The 17,557-nt window shown below is 38.9% G+C and overlaps 2 protein-coding genes across 2 annotated transcripts; one reads left to right on the top strand and one right to left on the bottom strand.

Annotated features, from left to right (window-relative positions):
- Nucleotides 1-1,815: 1,815 nt before the first annotated feature.
- On the top strand, nucleotides 1,816-8,584 carry LOC137291441 (iron-sulfur cluster assembly 1 homolog, mitochondrial-like). Its single transcript, XM_067822790.1, has 4 exons — nucleotides 1,816-1,921; nucleotides 3,858-3,911; nucleotides 4,132-4,237; nucleotides 6,692-8,584. The coding sequence occupies exons 1-4, from the start codon at nucleotides 1,838-1,840 to the stop codon at nucleotides 6,838-6,840; spliced, it is 393 nt and encodes a 130-aa protein (XP_067678891.1). The 5' UTR covers nucleotides 1,816-1,837; the 3' UTR covers nucleotides 6,841-8,584.
- A 2,329-nt stretch (nucleotides 8,585-10,913) lies between these two features.
- Nucleotides 10,914-15,328, bottom strand: LOC137290763 (exosome complex component RRP40-like). The gene is made up of 4 exons (XM_067821879.1): nucleotides 15,112-15,328; nucleotides 14,110-14,259; nucleotides 12,895-13,046; nucleotides 10,914-11,635 (listed from the first exon to the last, which is right to left on the bottom strand). Exons 1-4 carry the CDS (start codon nucleotides 15,301-15,303, stop codon nucleotides 11,422-11,424), a joined length of 708 nt encoding a protein of 235 aa, XP_067677980.1. The 5' UTR covers nucleotides 15,304-15,328; the 3' UTR covers nucleotides 10,914-11,421.
- Nucleotides 15,329-17,557: the final 2,229 nt, after the last annotated feature.

The raw sequence follows: 17,557 nt of genomic DNA, 5'->3' as shown, positions 1-17,557 counted from the left end.
TTGTATATGCAGTATTATTTCACGGTATCACCACACGCAAATGCAATGCATGGGGAGCACTAGTCTGTCGTACAGACCCTGAAGTATAAATATCCAAGAAAGCCCACGCAAGTCTAGAAAATGTGGCAAGTCTAGATTTCCTTAGCTTCAGAAAATGGAGAAAGTCTCGGGCTCCATTTCATTATATTATTTTTTCACCATGAAAGTTTTTTCAGTAAAATGTGTTCATTTCAGAGACTAGCTGTTGGTCTAGGGGGGGTCACGTGCACAACGTGGAAGCCGCCTATACGTGCATGGGGTGTCATTATTTATCTTGACGTTTTTCAGACAGGTCGATAAATCATTGTAGACCTTTTTTTCAATAATTTTCTTGCATCTGTGCATGGTCAGGGTTTTCAGGGCCAAACCACACACTACTGACTGAAAATTGTAACCTGAAATTTTCATGTCATACTCCAAACACCTAACAAGGGGGATAACTGAACGAACAGTGTTGCTTTGATTGAAATCCATGTGACGATGCATTCTCAAAACATCCATTACAACTGTATCAACACTGATTCAATCCAATATATATCCCAGTCGTACACTGAAAATACAGTTCCCCTACTGTTTTTTAAAAAGTATATTCAGAAATGACTCCAGCTAAGGTCTAGGACGATTTGGCTGGAACAGAACATTGTTCCGTGTGCCAACAGTAATACTTTTCTAATCCATATATAGATCTATATTTGCAAACACGATTATATATTTCTGGTAAAAATTGTTTGTGGCTGATCCACTTGAAGGTCAAATCAGAGACCATATAATATTATTATTATAATATTATTATATGGTCTCTGGTCAAATGTATAGTAGGGACGCGCTCACGACTACACGCGCGCGCGCGCACACACGCACACCCACCACAGCACCACCTCACAAACAAAGACAAAAATCAACAAAAGCATGCATGCATGTTGCTGTGAAAGTGAAGAGTTCAGAGTGGTGGTGTGGTTGTGTCTATGCTCATCAAGATGTTAGCCGTCGTCAAATAACACAGGGGTTATACTCCATTAGGTTACAATCCCCGGCCGTTCAGCTTATCAGGCAAGTCGATTTTATAAACATGTACAACTTGGAAATATCAAAATATTATTACGTTTGCGAGTCACTCTCTTCTCGTATCGACTGTCAATAGGGGAAATGGGAGCTGACGACAGCCAACTTTCGGTTGAGCATAGATAGCGTTTACCCCATGTGGATTAGTGAGATCGCTCGAAACGCCGAAGACCCGGGTTAATGTCCTCATACGGGTATGTGTGAACTGTGAAACTCATATCTGGCGTCCCCGCCGTGATATTGTTGGAATATTCCTACAAGCGGTGTATAACTTATATAACTTAACTCTCCCACTGTGCAATAATCTTGGACGCGACGTTGAACAGTTGAACCAATGAGTTTGAACAGACAGGACCGAACCATCGCGTTATAATATAAACCTGTAACTCGATTGGCCGTGGAGTTGTTGATAAATTCTATCACCTCTCAACTATGGTTGACTCATTTCATCCCAACTGCGTAGATGTTCAGCCTGGATTATTGCTGAGTGCGGCGTAAAACTAACCGCATCCAGTCTCTCACTGAAAGATTATCTGATTATTAACTGGTAAAGAGAAAAAAATGTTAATGTGGTTTTTTGGGATGTGTGTGTTTTTTCTGTGGTTTTACAAAAATAAATATAAGACTGCTAGAATCCAGTGGTAGTCACTGCAAAGCGGTTGTTTGTTTGGAGCTGGTAGTTGCAATGAGAAATCTCTCAAACAAAGTGCTTTGCCCTTCGTTCAATAGAGACAAGATGGCCGCCAGGGCGATTGGTCGAGCCACAGTTAGAGCTGTCACATCAAAACGGCTTATACCTCAACGAGCTCCGCTAGTTTTGGTAAGAGTGAAATATTGTAGTTACATACTATTCTATTTTAGACTGCTTTTATCTTCCTAAGTTATCCGCAGCGTTTATAACATGCTCCGATGGGTTCAAAATATCGTACGCATTTGTTATTATTCATGTTGAAATGTTTACGTAACTTGCGTCACAATGCTTGTCCCACATGGCAGATTGGAAACATCTCTGTGTGTAATTGTTTGTTATTTATTTGCGACTAGGGCCCCGCGACTAGAATGCAATTTACCGGTTTCAGCACCCTTTACGATCCTTAGGGTTTGGGTTTTGGGTTAGGGTGAGGCACCCTTGTCGATCTGTACGGAGCGCTAATTTATCTGGAATAGTACGTCTGGTAAAGTGCAGTACTCCCTTATTTGACTTAACTACCAACAGCAACGCTTGATAACAGCTGACATCCATTTTTGTACCGCCTAAATCATGTTGTTGCCCTTCAAGGTAACCAAACTGGTTCTGTCTTGCATCTAGCACGTTTTCTCATTTTTGTCTTCTTAAGTAAAACGTCCCCTTATTTAAGTAATGACCTATTTTCTCACAGAAAGTCTTTAATACTGCAGTGATCATTCCTGAATTAGATTAACAGTGACACAAGGGAACAGCAACCCAATGTACAGAAAAATGCAAAGTTTACTAGACATATGGATTTACAAAAATTGTTTGTTTTTTTCTGTTCACACGATATGTATCATTTGAAGCCATGGTCATGTTTCATATATTTTTTCTTTGTTAAGGAATTTATACTAGATTGCTTTACACCTATGGTATTTCAGTTTGACACAACAGTCTCAATATATGATCTTCTTAGGCTTCATGAATATTACATTATTTCTTGTCATTGTCAACAACACGTTTGCAGACCTGATTCCACACGGACAATCGTCATATATTCTTAAGCTTTATGGAAAGCATTCTTGTAGCATTGTTGTTTGGTTTGGAGTCTATAGTCAAAATAAATTTACAATGAAATGGAGTGTGTGTTAGAGGCAGTCATTTAATGAGAATGCTTAGAAGATTCCGAAATTGTGATTTTACAAATTCTTTCGTTGCCAATTTGATATATAGACATGGGACCAATGTATCATGAGTTTTTATGCATCCGTGATACACAGAAGTTTTTTTTCTGATTTGATACAACCCGTGAAGGTCCCGGGGTAGAATAGGCCTTCAGCAACCCATGCTTGCCATAAAAGGCGACTCAGCTTGTCGTAAGAGGCGACTAACGGGATCGGGTGGTCAGACTAGCTGACTTGGTTGACACATGTCATCGGTTCCCCATTGCGCAGATCGATGCTCATGTTGTTGATCACTGGATTGTCTGGTCCAGACTCGATTATTTACAGACCGTCGCCATATAGCTGGAATATTGCTAAGTGCGACGTAAAACTAAACTCACTCACTCACTTACTCACTCTGATTTGATACAAGTTATACACTTGCTGAAATGTTTACTGTGCATGTTTAACAACACTTCTGACATCAGATCTTGTCAGTCAGATGTTACAATGATATTGCAATCAGTGTTTCAGTTATACTACCAGAAATAGCCATGAGGAATGTGGGTCTACAACTATCCTTTCCAAGCAAACTTCTGAAGAATTAACTATTGTTATGAAGTGTCCACTCAGTTTGACCAAAAATTTTGATTGTAGCCAATGATACGTGATACATAGCATGTTGTAGCCTTGCTGTATCATTTCACGTTGAACCCCACAGTAGTCATTGTTACCCTTTCCTGATGGGCCCCAGATGTAATACCTTGAGTGATAGTTAACTGTAAGCAAATGAGGGTTGTTGGGAACACTGCTGTACTGCTAATTATTTCAGACTTATATAATAGAGTCATTATTTAGAAGTTACATTTCAGATTTTAAGAAAGGATTTGTTACTCCTTCACCTGTTTATTCACTTTTTTCAGACACAATCTGCTGTCAGCAAGCTGAAACAACTTATGGAAAACAAGCCAGAAATGGTATGATGCCCTGAATTTATCCTTGATAGTCCCTTCAATGTCCTAATCCCTCCCTTCAACACATTCACAGGTTCTAGACCTGTCATCAGCATCTTTGAAATGTAATGTATCATCAGTGATCATGTGATCTCCACATCATGCCAGGGAGGCAATTCAGAAATAATATTTTCCCACTTAATACACATGCTTGTCTCTCTTGACTGTGAAACCTTGATTTCAGATTGGTGTGAAAATAGGAGTGAAGACCCGAGGGTGCAATGGACTGTCCTATACTCTAGACTATGTCAGTGAGAAGGGGAAGTTTGATGAAGAGGTCGTTCAGGATGGTAACTATTCACCTTCTTGTCTTAACCATTGTCATCATGTCCACAGGATAGAACCAAACACTAATAATCTGAAGGGGCTGTTCAGGATGGTAACTATTCACCTTCTTGTCTTAACCATTGTCATCATGTCCACAGGATAGAACCAAACACTAATAATCTGAAGGGGCTGTTCAGGATGGTAACTATTCACCTTCTTGTCTTAACCATTGTCATCATGTCCACAGGATAGAACCAAACACTAATAATCTGAAGGGGCTGTTCAGGATGGTAACTATTCACCTTCTTGTCTTAACCATTGTCATCATGTCCACAGGATAGAACCAAACACTAATAATCTGAAGGGGCTGTTCAGGATGGTAACTATTCACCTTCTTGTCTTAACCATTGTCATCATGTCCACAGGATAGAACCAAACACTAATAATCTGAAGGGGCTGTTCAGATTGGTAACTATTCACATTCTTATCTTAATCAGTTTGTGCAGAAATGCAGTTTCTCTTTCATGCTCCTGTTCAGTGAACAACAGTTATACCTGTTCTCAGCCAGTCACTTGCCTGGAGGTGTCAGTGTGCCGGAATACTGCGGCAGTATTGAGGTGTACTGATCATGAAAGCTCATAATAATCAGATCACAGTGATCTGTACTGCTAAACACAGCTTTCTGTAGAAGCAGTGGGCTCTAAGAACTGAGTTGAATGAGATTGTGATGTATGGATTGAGTGAAGTCATGGAGACGGGATTAAATACTGTCCTGACAATGAGTATTGTTAAAGTATACGTTATTCTCACTTAGATATACTATGATTTGAATGGATGTTTTTGACAGTTGGCAATGTAAATGACAATGTGAACGTTTTCATTTATATCTCCCCAAATCAATACCACACAGCTGTGAAACCTGTTGTCATGTTTGTGATACTACCATAATGAAACAGTCCCATTATAGCACCGTGGCATTACAGATAAGGATATACAGATACTAATATTGAATCGACACACTTTGGATGACCTGTAAACCATAACTTGCAGTATTTAATTGTGTTGTAAATGTATTACAATTGTGTGGTGTGTGCTGATTGGTTGAAAAATATTAAATATACAAACTGGAAAATCTAGGGATCTTTCTATGTTAGTCATGTTAAGTTACACTGTTCTCAATAAATGTGTTACAAATCTGAACAATGTATTCTGCTATGGCTACATGAATATTGCATCTTTTTCTTACCCATGAGGGCAGAAATATTTGGGTTCATATTTTTGATGTCCAAGGGCTAAATATCACCTTGTCATGGTGACAAGATGTCATGAACAGTGCTATGAAGTTTGAAAGTAGATTTGAGTTTATTTTCCTCAATATGATGTTTTAATTAATTAATTAATAGAGTAGCAATATTCTGGCCCATATCATACTATGTTTACAACACTTGTGCCTACATTTTAGCATTCATGCCGTAAACATAGCATGACAAGGATGCACTAATTATTCATGTTTTAATTCTGCATGTATAGCAGTTGGACAAAATATTATCTGATCTTTTGCAATAGATCTGTTTGGGTGTGAAGTAAATTTGTGAGTATTGGATACTTAACAACAGACCCATGAAGGTCTGGGGTAGAATAGGCCTTCAGCAACCCATGGTTGCCATAAAAGACAACTATGCTTATAGTAAGGCGAGACTAACGGGATCGGATGGTCAGGGTTGCTGTCTACCTGACACATGTCTTTGGTTGCCAGTTGTGCAGATTGAAGCTCATGCTGTTGATCACTGGATTGCCTGGTCCAGACTTGATTATTTACAGTTTGCTGCCACTATGCTGGAATATTGCTGAGTGCAGCATAAAACTTAACTCACTCACTCTGTTAACAACACAATAAAATCTAATTGAAATTTCATTGTAAATCTTTCTACAAACTAGGTCAGAGCTTGGTCAGCATCATTGTGGTGAAACTACAGCAGCTGCAATATTTTTAGTCTTGTTCATGATGGGGAACATAACATGCTGACTTCATTTAGGCATTTGGAACTTGAAACAGTAGGGAAGGATAACAATATGTGGACAACTTCTTTATTATAGTGAAAGCAGTGTTTTGGTGTAGACTCTATCACACATAGCTTGATAATGATGTTAACACCAACGCTGAAACATTGCTTTCACTGTAATAAAGAAGTTGTTCATCCTGAAATATTCGTAGCCCTACAAACCTCCTATGCCCATTCTTAACACATTGGCTACGATCAAGGTTAAAATCCCAAGGGCTACAAACATTTCAAGAGTAAGAACTCTCATCATGTTCATTTGGATTCTGAAGCAGAAAGGGCAAGTTTTTTATATTTTGAGGCCAACAGGTTCATCATAAATTCATGTTTCTGATGTGTGAAGTGTGATATGAAAACACACTTTGCCAATAACCTCTGTTTATCCCAATCACTGAACATGTCTCCGTTCCATTCCAGGCGTGAAGGTTTACATTGACTCCAAGGCTCAGTTGACGCTGCTGGGAACAGAGATGGACTTTATTGAATCAAAACTGTCTTCAGAATTTGTGTTCAACAACCCAAACATTACGGGTACATGTGGGTGTGGGGAGAGCTTCAGTATATAGTGACGAGGATGTCAGGTGGCGAGGAAGGAGGCTGTGTTCTCATGTGGCTGGGATCTCATGTGCACTCAAGTCAGCTGCTTGGTGATTCCTTGTAAATGTCTTTCTCAAACATTTGTTCAGTTGGGGTGATATTAGGTGTGATTCTTTTATATGGTGGGTAATTACTTCAGTATTCAAGGGAAACTGTGTAGGACATTAGTATACTGAACAACAAAAGGAAGGCAAGTTTCAAAAACAAATGTAATCTCAGAAACGTATGTGTCTGCTACATAAAAACATGAAAAAGCCAGACATGCATTTCTTTTGATGTTTAGTATAGTTGAGATCAAAATTAGTGTTTTTAGACAGTTTTTATTCAACAGCAGTGGACAAATATTATCTTTCATACACTCCTCCTCTGTTTTAGCCTGTCTAGATTGCCCAGACAAGTGTTTACTGTGTATACACTATATAATACAGTTTCTGTCAGTTTTGTCCTGTTCTTACATATTGCAAAACTGAAGCATTGAGAATGGCTTGGAATAGCTCTTAAATGTTCAGACATTGAAAGCTATTAAAAAGTAAAATCAGTGTATTTTAGCTTCACATCAGCACTGTTAATTAGCTTCAAACTGGCATGAATTTTGAAGGCCGTTTTTTTGTTAGGATATAAGAACTTGTTCAACCATTCATAAGCCAAAGCTAGTGAAACATTTGTTAAGGATTTTGATGTTAAGACAGTTGTGAAAAATCAGAGTGTATATTTATATCTTGTCTGAACGTTCCTCCCACAGTTGTTCACAAGCATTATGACTGAAAGTAGCCAGAATGATTGTAATGGTGCGAGTTCAGTTCAGGTGCGAGCAATAATTTACTGATGAACACACAGTAAATTATTTCGTTACTTTTTTTTTGTAAATATGGAACATGCATTTATGTTAACCGAATGCAGAAACTGTTTAAAGTGTGAAGTATGAGTCAGTATCTGTGTGCATGTTGTTGGTACAGAAAATAGCGTTACTGCTGTCACATTTAACAGAGGCCTTCTACTTTCATGTAGATCCCCATGTAAACGGTACCCCAGAAACATTATTTTCATGATCATATATGTAGAATTTGTCCCCTGGATATGTCCATCACATCACATAGAAATACTTAATTTTCAAATTTGAGACAATTTCCTAAAAGTTTGTTAATTATGTGAAGGATGTGTAAATTATCTGTTGGGAAAGAGGAGAGATGGGAGGACCGGACAACCTTGAGGCTGAGAATGCTCTCAGAGAATGATCTGTCTGTCTGTCTGTGTGTGTGTGTGTGTGTGTGTGTGTGAGAGAGAGAAATCTCTGTATGCGAGTGGTGGTACAAACATTTAAACAAGTTTAATTTTAGTCAGTATGTTACATGGATGTGTGTTTGAATGAAGCGGAATGTGATGTAGACAATACTAGATATGTAGCCAAGATATCTGATGTTTGTTTTATCATATGCATAATGGTGTTGAACATGTAGAATTGAATAAAAAAATTCCTGGTAAGAGTTTATATAAAGCTATGAACATTCTGTTTCCACATTACAACTGTGTTGTTTGCAAGCGTGTTCCTACTATGGATTTGGTGGCCTCAGCTGATTGTACATATTTTCAAGTTGAAACTATGATTGGGTATTTATTTATCTGTAAGGGCTTGGTGTGTATTTCGTATCAATTAGCAAAGATTTTTGTATGTATTTGCCGAGAAATGATTTTGAAATATATGGAAAATACTGACATTAGCAGTTCTGTGATGTTTACAATGAAACAGCCTTCAGCAACCCATACTTGCCTTAAAAGGCAACTATGCTTGTCGTAAGAGGCGACTAACGGGATCAGGTGGTCAGACTCGCTGACTTGGTTGACACGTCATTGGTTCCCAATTGTGCAGATCGATACTCATGTTGTTGATCACTGGATTGTCTGGTTCAGACTTGATTATTTACAGACCGCCGCCATATAGCTGGAATATTGCTGAGTGAGGCGTAAAACTAAACTCACTCACTATAGAGATGCTTGCACCATATGGACATGTCATGACACAGCATCAAGGGATGGCAAGGTTTCATGGCTTTGTCTCACCAGTTCAGGGCATACTTGCCTGCAAATAATTATTATTTTCATGTCTCAACATGAGTTAGGTGGCTTTAACCTGTTTTTGAACTGTATAATACCCTATTCCAGTGACATCACAGGCATGTGGGTAGCATGTTGGATAAAGCGGTTGCTTGTCACACCAAAGAGCTGGGTTCGATGCCCAACATGGATAAAATTTCACCAGCCAATTTGTGGTGCCCCCTGCAGTGATACTGCTGAAATAATGCTAAAAGTGGAGTAACACCAAATTCTCTCACTCACAAGCGTTTTAGTTTATTGTGGGAGAAGATCCCCAAAGTGATGCAGGTCTTGGAGAGTGGTCATGGTGCTGACAAATCTAGAAACTTGCTCAAACCCACAGACACAAGTTTCTGGCAAGGGACACAATCCTGCACAGTAATGATCACTGAGTGTATTGGAAAATGAATGTGCATGTGCTGCTACCTGATTGGATGAATTACATTAAATGGATTCAAACTTAGGAAATCTTAAACAGTTATCGCTGGTTACGACAAACTTCTGGGTAAGAATCAAGTCTCTTGTTTGATAAGACAAACATCCATCATGGAGACACGTGTATCGCACAGCTATGCATTCAGTAGAGACATGAGTATCACATAGGCATGCATTCTGTATGCAGACAAAGGTATCGTATAGCCGTGCACTCAGTACGAAGGCATGGGTATGACATAGGCATACATTCAGTATGGAGACATAACTATCACATAGACATGCATTCAATACGGAGACATAGCTATCATATTGACATGCATTCAGTATGGAGACACAGGTATCACACAGACATGCGTTCTGTATGAAGATGTGGGTATGACATAGACATACATTCAGTACGGAGACATGGGTATGACATAGACGTGCATTCAACACAGAGACATGGGTGTCGGATGAACAGTACTTGCTATGCACAACATTCAATTATTTGTCATATCAATTTAGCTGACTGTATATATTTGCTGACCAAGCTGGTTTAGTTGTCATGGAAACTCAGGATACCTGGTGACATCATCTTGTGACCTGTTTCAGTGCTGTTAATATCTACGATATGCAGAAACAAGTTATGAACACGATGAACTACATCACTGGAAATTCTGGTCATCACGCACTCAATGGGAGCACTCACCCTGACAATAACATGTACTTTCTACATACGTCTCAATGTTTCAATTCTATAAATCTCTTAGCTATTCACTAAAATTTATAACTAATCTTACCAGCCATAATTCACTCATTAACTGAAAAGTCTTGCCACTGGGAGTCTCGTTACATTTAGGTGTAATAAAATATGGCTACTAAAAGAAATTTCAGCAAACCAAACATGCTGGGGACTACACAACCCTACACTCAGCAATATTTCAGGTACATGATAGTGGCATGTAACGTACCAGACCATCCAGTGATTGATATGAAGCTTGATCCATGCCACAAGGTTTTAATGACACCCTATCAACAAAGTCTCCCTGCAAGGATCACAGATCCATTTCCAGCCTCCAAATTCCACTGGGCCACATCAATGTAACTTCAATGTAGATGAGATGGTTTCTGATAAAGACCCATATAAATATATATTGATCTAGTGAACAGCCAAGTCAAGACATTACAAGTTGTGTCCTGGTCACTGGAGTCAATCACATAGTGGTAATTTACTGCATGTGAAATCCTGAATTCCATGGCCTAGATTTCTGAAGCTCTCTTAGTGTCTGGACCCATATTCCACAATTATTATGTGGACAAAGGAATAAGCAATGTACGCATCAAAACACATGCTTTGTAAGCATGTTTCAGAATGGATGCTGCTTTTATGATTTAGACCCACATCGTTAAATGAATGTCCATGTGTTTCCATTAAAAAATAATAAGTAATATGCTCAGTTGAAATGATCACATTCCTTGTTGATTATTTCAGACAGACTCAGAGCACCTTCATCTTCAAAATATTCCGATGAACACATGGCTTCCTTGATTTATTTCCAGATTTATAGGACAATACATGTATATACAAAGAAACCTGGAAAAAAAGACAGGGACACTTGTACTTGTATGTGTTCCTCTACTTGCGTTCATCAGTATAATTAACATATTATAGGCACGTTCTTCATCCAAGCAATTCCATGATATTTTCTTCAGTTCTTGAATAGAACAGAACATTTCTTGCAGTCTCCATGACACCCAGTGTGACAATGTATCTTCTTTACTTGTGACAACATGTGGCATCACATGAAACCATCACAGCACACTATTCTTTGTGACACCATCAGAGTTAGTGAGTATGGTTTGTCACCGCTTTTACCAATATTCCAGCAAAATAAAAGAAGGAGACACCAGAAATGGGCTCCACAAATTGTACCCATGTGGGAAATCGAACCCGGGTCTTCATGGTGATGAGACAGTGCTTTAACCACAAGACTACCCCACCGCCTATGACACAGTCAGAAAAAGAAGATGGTGGAAAACTGTAGCTAGATACCAGCTATGGCATCAGCCAGTCTTTTTACCATTGCTTTTATCTGCGGGTCTGTCATGTGTTCCGCCACTGATATTGCATTAGCGATGGCTATTGTTTGATTGGTGGAACGTCCTCGGACCCAGATGCGGCCATTCATGCCAACAGTCATTTCATAAGGCAGGTGTTTGCCTAAAGTCTTTGAGAGAGCACACTGTGGACTGAGAACCCTGTGGAAACAACAATGAAGAGAGCATGGATCAATGAAATCATTGCTTTGACAACAGAAAGTTAACAGCACTGACTAAGATTTTTACCACTGTGTATAAGTGTGAGTGACTTTTGTTTTATACACCACATGGCAATAATCCAGCTAAATGGCCATGGTCCGTAAATAATCAAGTTTGGACCAGACAATCCAGTGATCAACAGCTTGAGCATCGACCTATGCAACTGGGATATTATCACAAGTGTCAGCCAAGTCATTGAGCTTGACCGCCCAATGCCACTAGTCACCTCTTACCACAAGCATGGGCTACTGAAGATCAGTATCAGATCTTCATGGATTTAAAAGAGTTTGGCTTAATTCTATTTTCAACAATATTTCAGTTACAGTTAAGAGAGTCTTCTTGATATAGGAGGATTGACATTAACAGTTTTAGTGAAACGCTCCCAAAATAAATAAAACGGGATTCAAACCATCCATTATAACTTCCTGACACACACAGGGGACAGAACTCTGTACAACCCATTTACCTGTGAAAAATCCATGTTTATTAGCAAAGTAGTATTTGGTATCATAGTACCAATCACTTACAACTCAAATATATTTATGCAGATTCATAAATAATTACATGTTTCCGTATTTTCATTTCTAAACTGCACTTTTAACTATTCTTAGGTTTTGATTAATGCTATGAGCAACTTCCACACGCAAATCTTCAGTGGGTTCTGAGCAGACATTTAAACATTCGATTTATTTTCTATTACTACTCAAAAAACGTTAAGGGTCATATTTCACACGACAATGATGCCATGACAGATCGACCCGTGAAGGTCTCGGGGTAGAATAGGCCTTCAGCAACCCATGCTTGCCATAAAAGGTGACTATGCTTGTCGTAAGAGGCGACTAACGGGATCGGGTGGTCAGACTAGCTGACTTGGTTGACACATGTCATCGGTTCCCAATTGCGCAGATCGATGCTCATGTTGTTGATCACTGGATTGTCTGGTCCAGACTCGATTATTTACAGACCGTCGCCATATAGCTGGAATATTGCTAAGTGCGACGTAAAACTAAACTCACTCACTCACTCCCATGACAGATCAACCATAGGAATGTAAAATAATCTGACTTCTTTTGAGAAGTATACTTAAAATTTTCAGAGCAGTCAGAGCCAAAACACACGGATTGTCTGCCTTGAGTTTACAAAATTCATTTCCTTGCCTTTTTTCAAAACAACTACCCTCAACATCAACTTTAACTCACTTTCTGACTAAGTTGAGTGAACATGTAAACATGAACCCTTCATTGCGTATGACACCCATACCACTGCTCCGTCCATGGCTGTCAATACAGACGACCTCTGGCTCCATGTCCTTGTTGGCTACCAGCAGACGACAGTAGACAATGTCACCCACCTGGAACAGTACATTCAGCGTCTTTACATTCATGTGGAGGTGGGAGGTCAAGCAGCCTCGTGGTTAAATCATTTGCCCTTCACGCCAAAGACCCAAGATTTGATTCCTTGCTTGGGTACAATGTGTGAAGGTCATTTTTGGTGACCTACCAATTGCTAAAAGCAAAGAATCCAATCCACTCACTCTTTCTTAGTTAATGGTGCTCACAGCAAAATTTTAGTTAGATGAATGTGGTCTGCATGCAATCAAATCTGGACAAAATAATCTTGAAGACGTTGGTTCAATATTTTTTATATAAAATATCAATTACAAATTTCTTCATGTTATACAAAAACAAGCTCCTTTGAAATAATATTCACATTCCCTCCAGTTTAACCTGAGTTTTAGTGATATCATGGCATGACATCTTAATGTCAAGGAAGGTAATAAACTAATGCAGTCTTAGACACTTACCACTATGGCAAAACTCAGGGATACTGATGATAAAATAATGACATTGTATATCTGGGACTTAGAGCATCTGATCACGGCTGAGCCACCTAAGTACCTCTCATATTCAAAACCATCATATATTTCTCCTATCTATTCACATGGAGAGTCAAATTTTACACTTGAAAATCGTACAGTAAAACAGACATTTAGATGCTGGTTATGAACTCTTGAGGTTCCACAAAAAGTAAAGAACTCAGATGATAATGTATCTTTCTTAAACAATATAACCTGGCATAATGTAAATTCACAGACAACTATTTTCGCACACCTATCACTTCCAGATTTACGTGGCTGCTACACATAAAAGTGTGACATAAGATTTCTTGTTTGTAAAGTCGTCATCTTTTTCCTGCTGTCATGATGCGGGAAATCACAAACTTCAAAGTAGAGTTTTTTATCCAAGGTTTACCAGCAAACATATTTTTTAATCTTCTGCACTAACGCAAAAACATCAAGATTAAAATAAACACTAAAAAATAGTTTTCATTCATGACATAACCGATCTTGCGCGAATACTGATTCACGCGAGGTTACAATATTGTGCATACAGCCAATATTCCAGGATGGCTACCTTAACATCTGGCCTGTTTCTCTTGGTTGCCAATTCAAATGAGAGATATGATAGAGAGGCAAGTTCACTTGTGCCAATGTCGACACGGAATATGTCCCCAGCTTTGGCTGTCACCACACCCAGGACGTGGTCTCCCTTTACTGCAACATACTGCAACCACACAATGCAACATCATTTGTTATCAAACTGACAAAGTTACAATATCATGTACAAATGTTTCATATTTCTCTATCTTGTCTTTCTTAAGCGGACTTCACATGGCAAGCTAAATTTTGACAATTCATTTTTTTTTAATTTTGAAAGTTGTCAAACTCACGTTTTAACACGACAAACCCATGTTGTCAAACTTCTATGTCATTTGAGTGATTAATTCTTTGACTATGATTGCTTGTTTCTGAACAACAGTTGGACAACACTTCACACACCAAACTTGAGTTCGACACCACTGAAAGTTTGACGGAAATGATGGTGAGAATAGTGACCAACCCTTTTTCTTATACAACTCTGAAACTGGTATTGGTAGCAAGTTGTTGGAATGTTCTCACTCTCAAACTCGAGGCTGACAACAGCTGTTGTTAAACTTTACTTCGCGGTCTGAGGGCTGCTTCAGACTCATATAATCTACTATAAAATCATCACAGTACAAAAGGGATCGCCTTATTTGTCAAACATATACCTAGCTATTTAATCAAAATATTAAACATTCAACAATCCTGTATATTCACAGATTAAGCGTCGGTCTTGGGGTAAGGTCTGTGCCACGGGACGAAGGCATGATGAAACTTGAAAGGTGAACATAATGTTGCAAGCACTTATGACATTCAAACTTCATAAAATGCTTCCAAACATCGCTGAAGCAAACACCTAAGGAATCCCACGAGACATGGATATATTAATTCGTCGCATATACCAAGCTTAAAGGAAAATTATATTTGAAATTGACTACAACGTTAGTTGTAGATAAGAGTAAGTCCTATTTGAATCTTTGGCCCGAATCTTTACCCTCTTCTGATGGCAGTCTATCCAGTACAAATGTGGTTCTCTGTATCTGAGAATTCCAGGTTTCGTGACGTAAACATTTTCTTCATCTAATCTTAAACCGGGACCAAGATTACACTTGCCGGACGTCTCTGAATACTTTAAATTCGTTAACAGATCCCCTGGCATAAACACAGAACCCACATGGTCTCCCATGTTGATGTGGTTTCATGAAAAGTATGGATCGTAACACGAAACAGCTACATTCCTTAAACGTGGAATTATTAGCAGTAAGAAACCGTTTATTTTATGCTTTGTGGTAACATTAGCCAGGAGGGCCTTTTCGAACACGTTTTAGTTTTCACGTTTGTATGAAATTTTCAAAAATCTAATATAAAAGGTTTTAATCGGAGTAAGACATGATAGTATTCTGAATGTTAACAATAGGAAGTGTTACAAAATTACTAGGTGTATGCGATCTGCTTTTTGAAAGCTGTTTTTACCTAGAAAATCATAATATCAAGTAAACCTGACACTGATAGAAATTACCTTAGTAATTTATGATCATGTAAGAGATTATTTGATACATTAAACTCTGTAAGTATGGTTTTATGTCGCCTTAAGCAATATCACGGTGACTGCAAAAATGGGCTTCACTCATTCAACTCTTTCAATGGTATATAGAAAGAATGCACATAATATGATATACGTATTACGAAGAACTCGATGTCCATGTTATGAGTACGTACTGTATGTGATGTTTCCAGATGTTGCATACATTTAGGGGTGGATACAGCATTTTGAGAATGCGAGGAGGGTGCACACTATTGAGACAGGTAAGGGGGTAAGGGGACTACTGAAACCCAAATTTCAATGGTCATTGGCGCCGAAACCCAATAAGGAGGTCCATTTGACATGTAAAACTATTTGAAAAATAAGTTTTCAAAACTTGGATGATTTAGGGTTTATTTCATAGTATATTATGTGTATGCTCAAAACACAAAATGACTTAAAGTTAAGTATTCAGGTTCTGATTCTGTGGACACTAACACCTGGTACATCTTGAATTGGACCTCCTTATTGGGTTTCAACGTTTAACAAAATTTCAGGGCAAAAAGGAGGTTCGCATCCTCCCCGCCACCCCCAACCCCCTTCTGGACTCGCCCATAAGATTCCTGAATACTGGCGTATGTGCAATCCACGTTATGAGTTTAAGCTCTGGAAATGAAATGCTACAGACAGACCTAACGCCTGTGTAAATAATACATACGATGCTGCCTGGTGACAATCTGTCCAACAGACCTGGAAACAAACATGTCCAATACAGCCCGGGGACGCCTGCAACATGTTGCAAGTCTTGCAGTCTTAGTACACTTAGTCTCAGTGTATTTCGTTACACTCCAGTGGTGGATGAGTTTACCTAGACTGCAAGTCTTGATTCCTGTCGATTCCGTTTCTGAAAACGAAGAATATCTCTGGATGCCATTTTATCTCAAGTTAAATTATATCGAGATATTTTGTAAAACGTTGCGTCTGGAATACTCAAGTAACCTTAAGTGTGTAGACGTTAAAACAACCGAGGTTTTGATGTACATTTCTGTTAATAATTAAAAACATATATGACTACTGCACATTATAATAATGCATTAAACCTTTAAAATGAAAATACCCCCAAAACAACTTAACTTCAAAATACGTTTAACAGTAAGTAGTTGTTTTTTTCTAACGCCTCACTCACAACAGACTCGTGAAGGTCCCGGGGTGGAATAGGTCTTCAGCAACCCATGCTTGCCATGAAAGGCGACTATGCTTGTCGTAAGACGCGACTAACGGGATCGAGTGGTCAAGCTCACTGACTTGGTTGACACATGTCATCAGTTCCAAATTGTGCAGATCGATGCTCATGTTGTTGATCATAGATTTTTCTGGTCCAGACTCGATTATTTACAGACCGCCGCCATATAGCTGGAACATTGCTGGTGCGGCGCAAAACTAAACTCATTCACTCTGCAATATTTCAGCTGTAACATTAGGGTGCAGGTCTGCAAATAGTTGAGTATGATCCAGACAATCCAGTGCCTGACAACATTGTGAGCATCGACCTATCGATCCGGATACGACGGTATGTGACAAGCAAGTCAGCAAGCCCGACCACCCGATCACGTCGACGGCAGATATAGGCTTTTGGAGAACGATTCTAAGCCGATTCTAAGCAACGGTGTATTCACACCTGCTTGTGTGATTTTTAACGGGTCTTTATTTTTCGCGTGAACTATTTGGTGTGACACTTATCAGGTTCGTCGTGAGAGCGTGTCTTGAGTAATATATGCGTGAGTCTCAAAACAAATGCGTCAGTGTTGGCAGGTATGCCTCACATGAGACAATACACAATATTATCCTGCTAAACAATCTCCGTGACTTAATCAAACGAAAATCACATACATACATACACTTCACTAGCACCACATGA

Source organism: Haliotis asinina, chromosome 7, assembly GCF_037392515.1.
Source record: "Haliotis asinina isolate JCU_RB_2024 chromosome 7, JCU_Hal_asi_v2, whole genome shotgun sequence".
In the NCBI taxonomy this organism is placed as follows: Eukaryota; Metazoa; Mollusca; class Gastropoda; order Lepetellida; family Haliotidae; genus Haliotis; species Haliotis asinina.
Note: the sequence above shows the minus strand (reverse complement) of the source record. Positions and strands in the feature narration are given on the sequence as shown.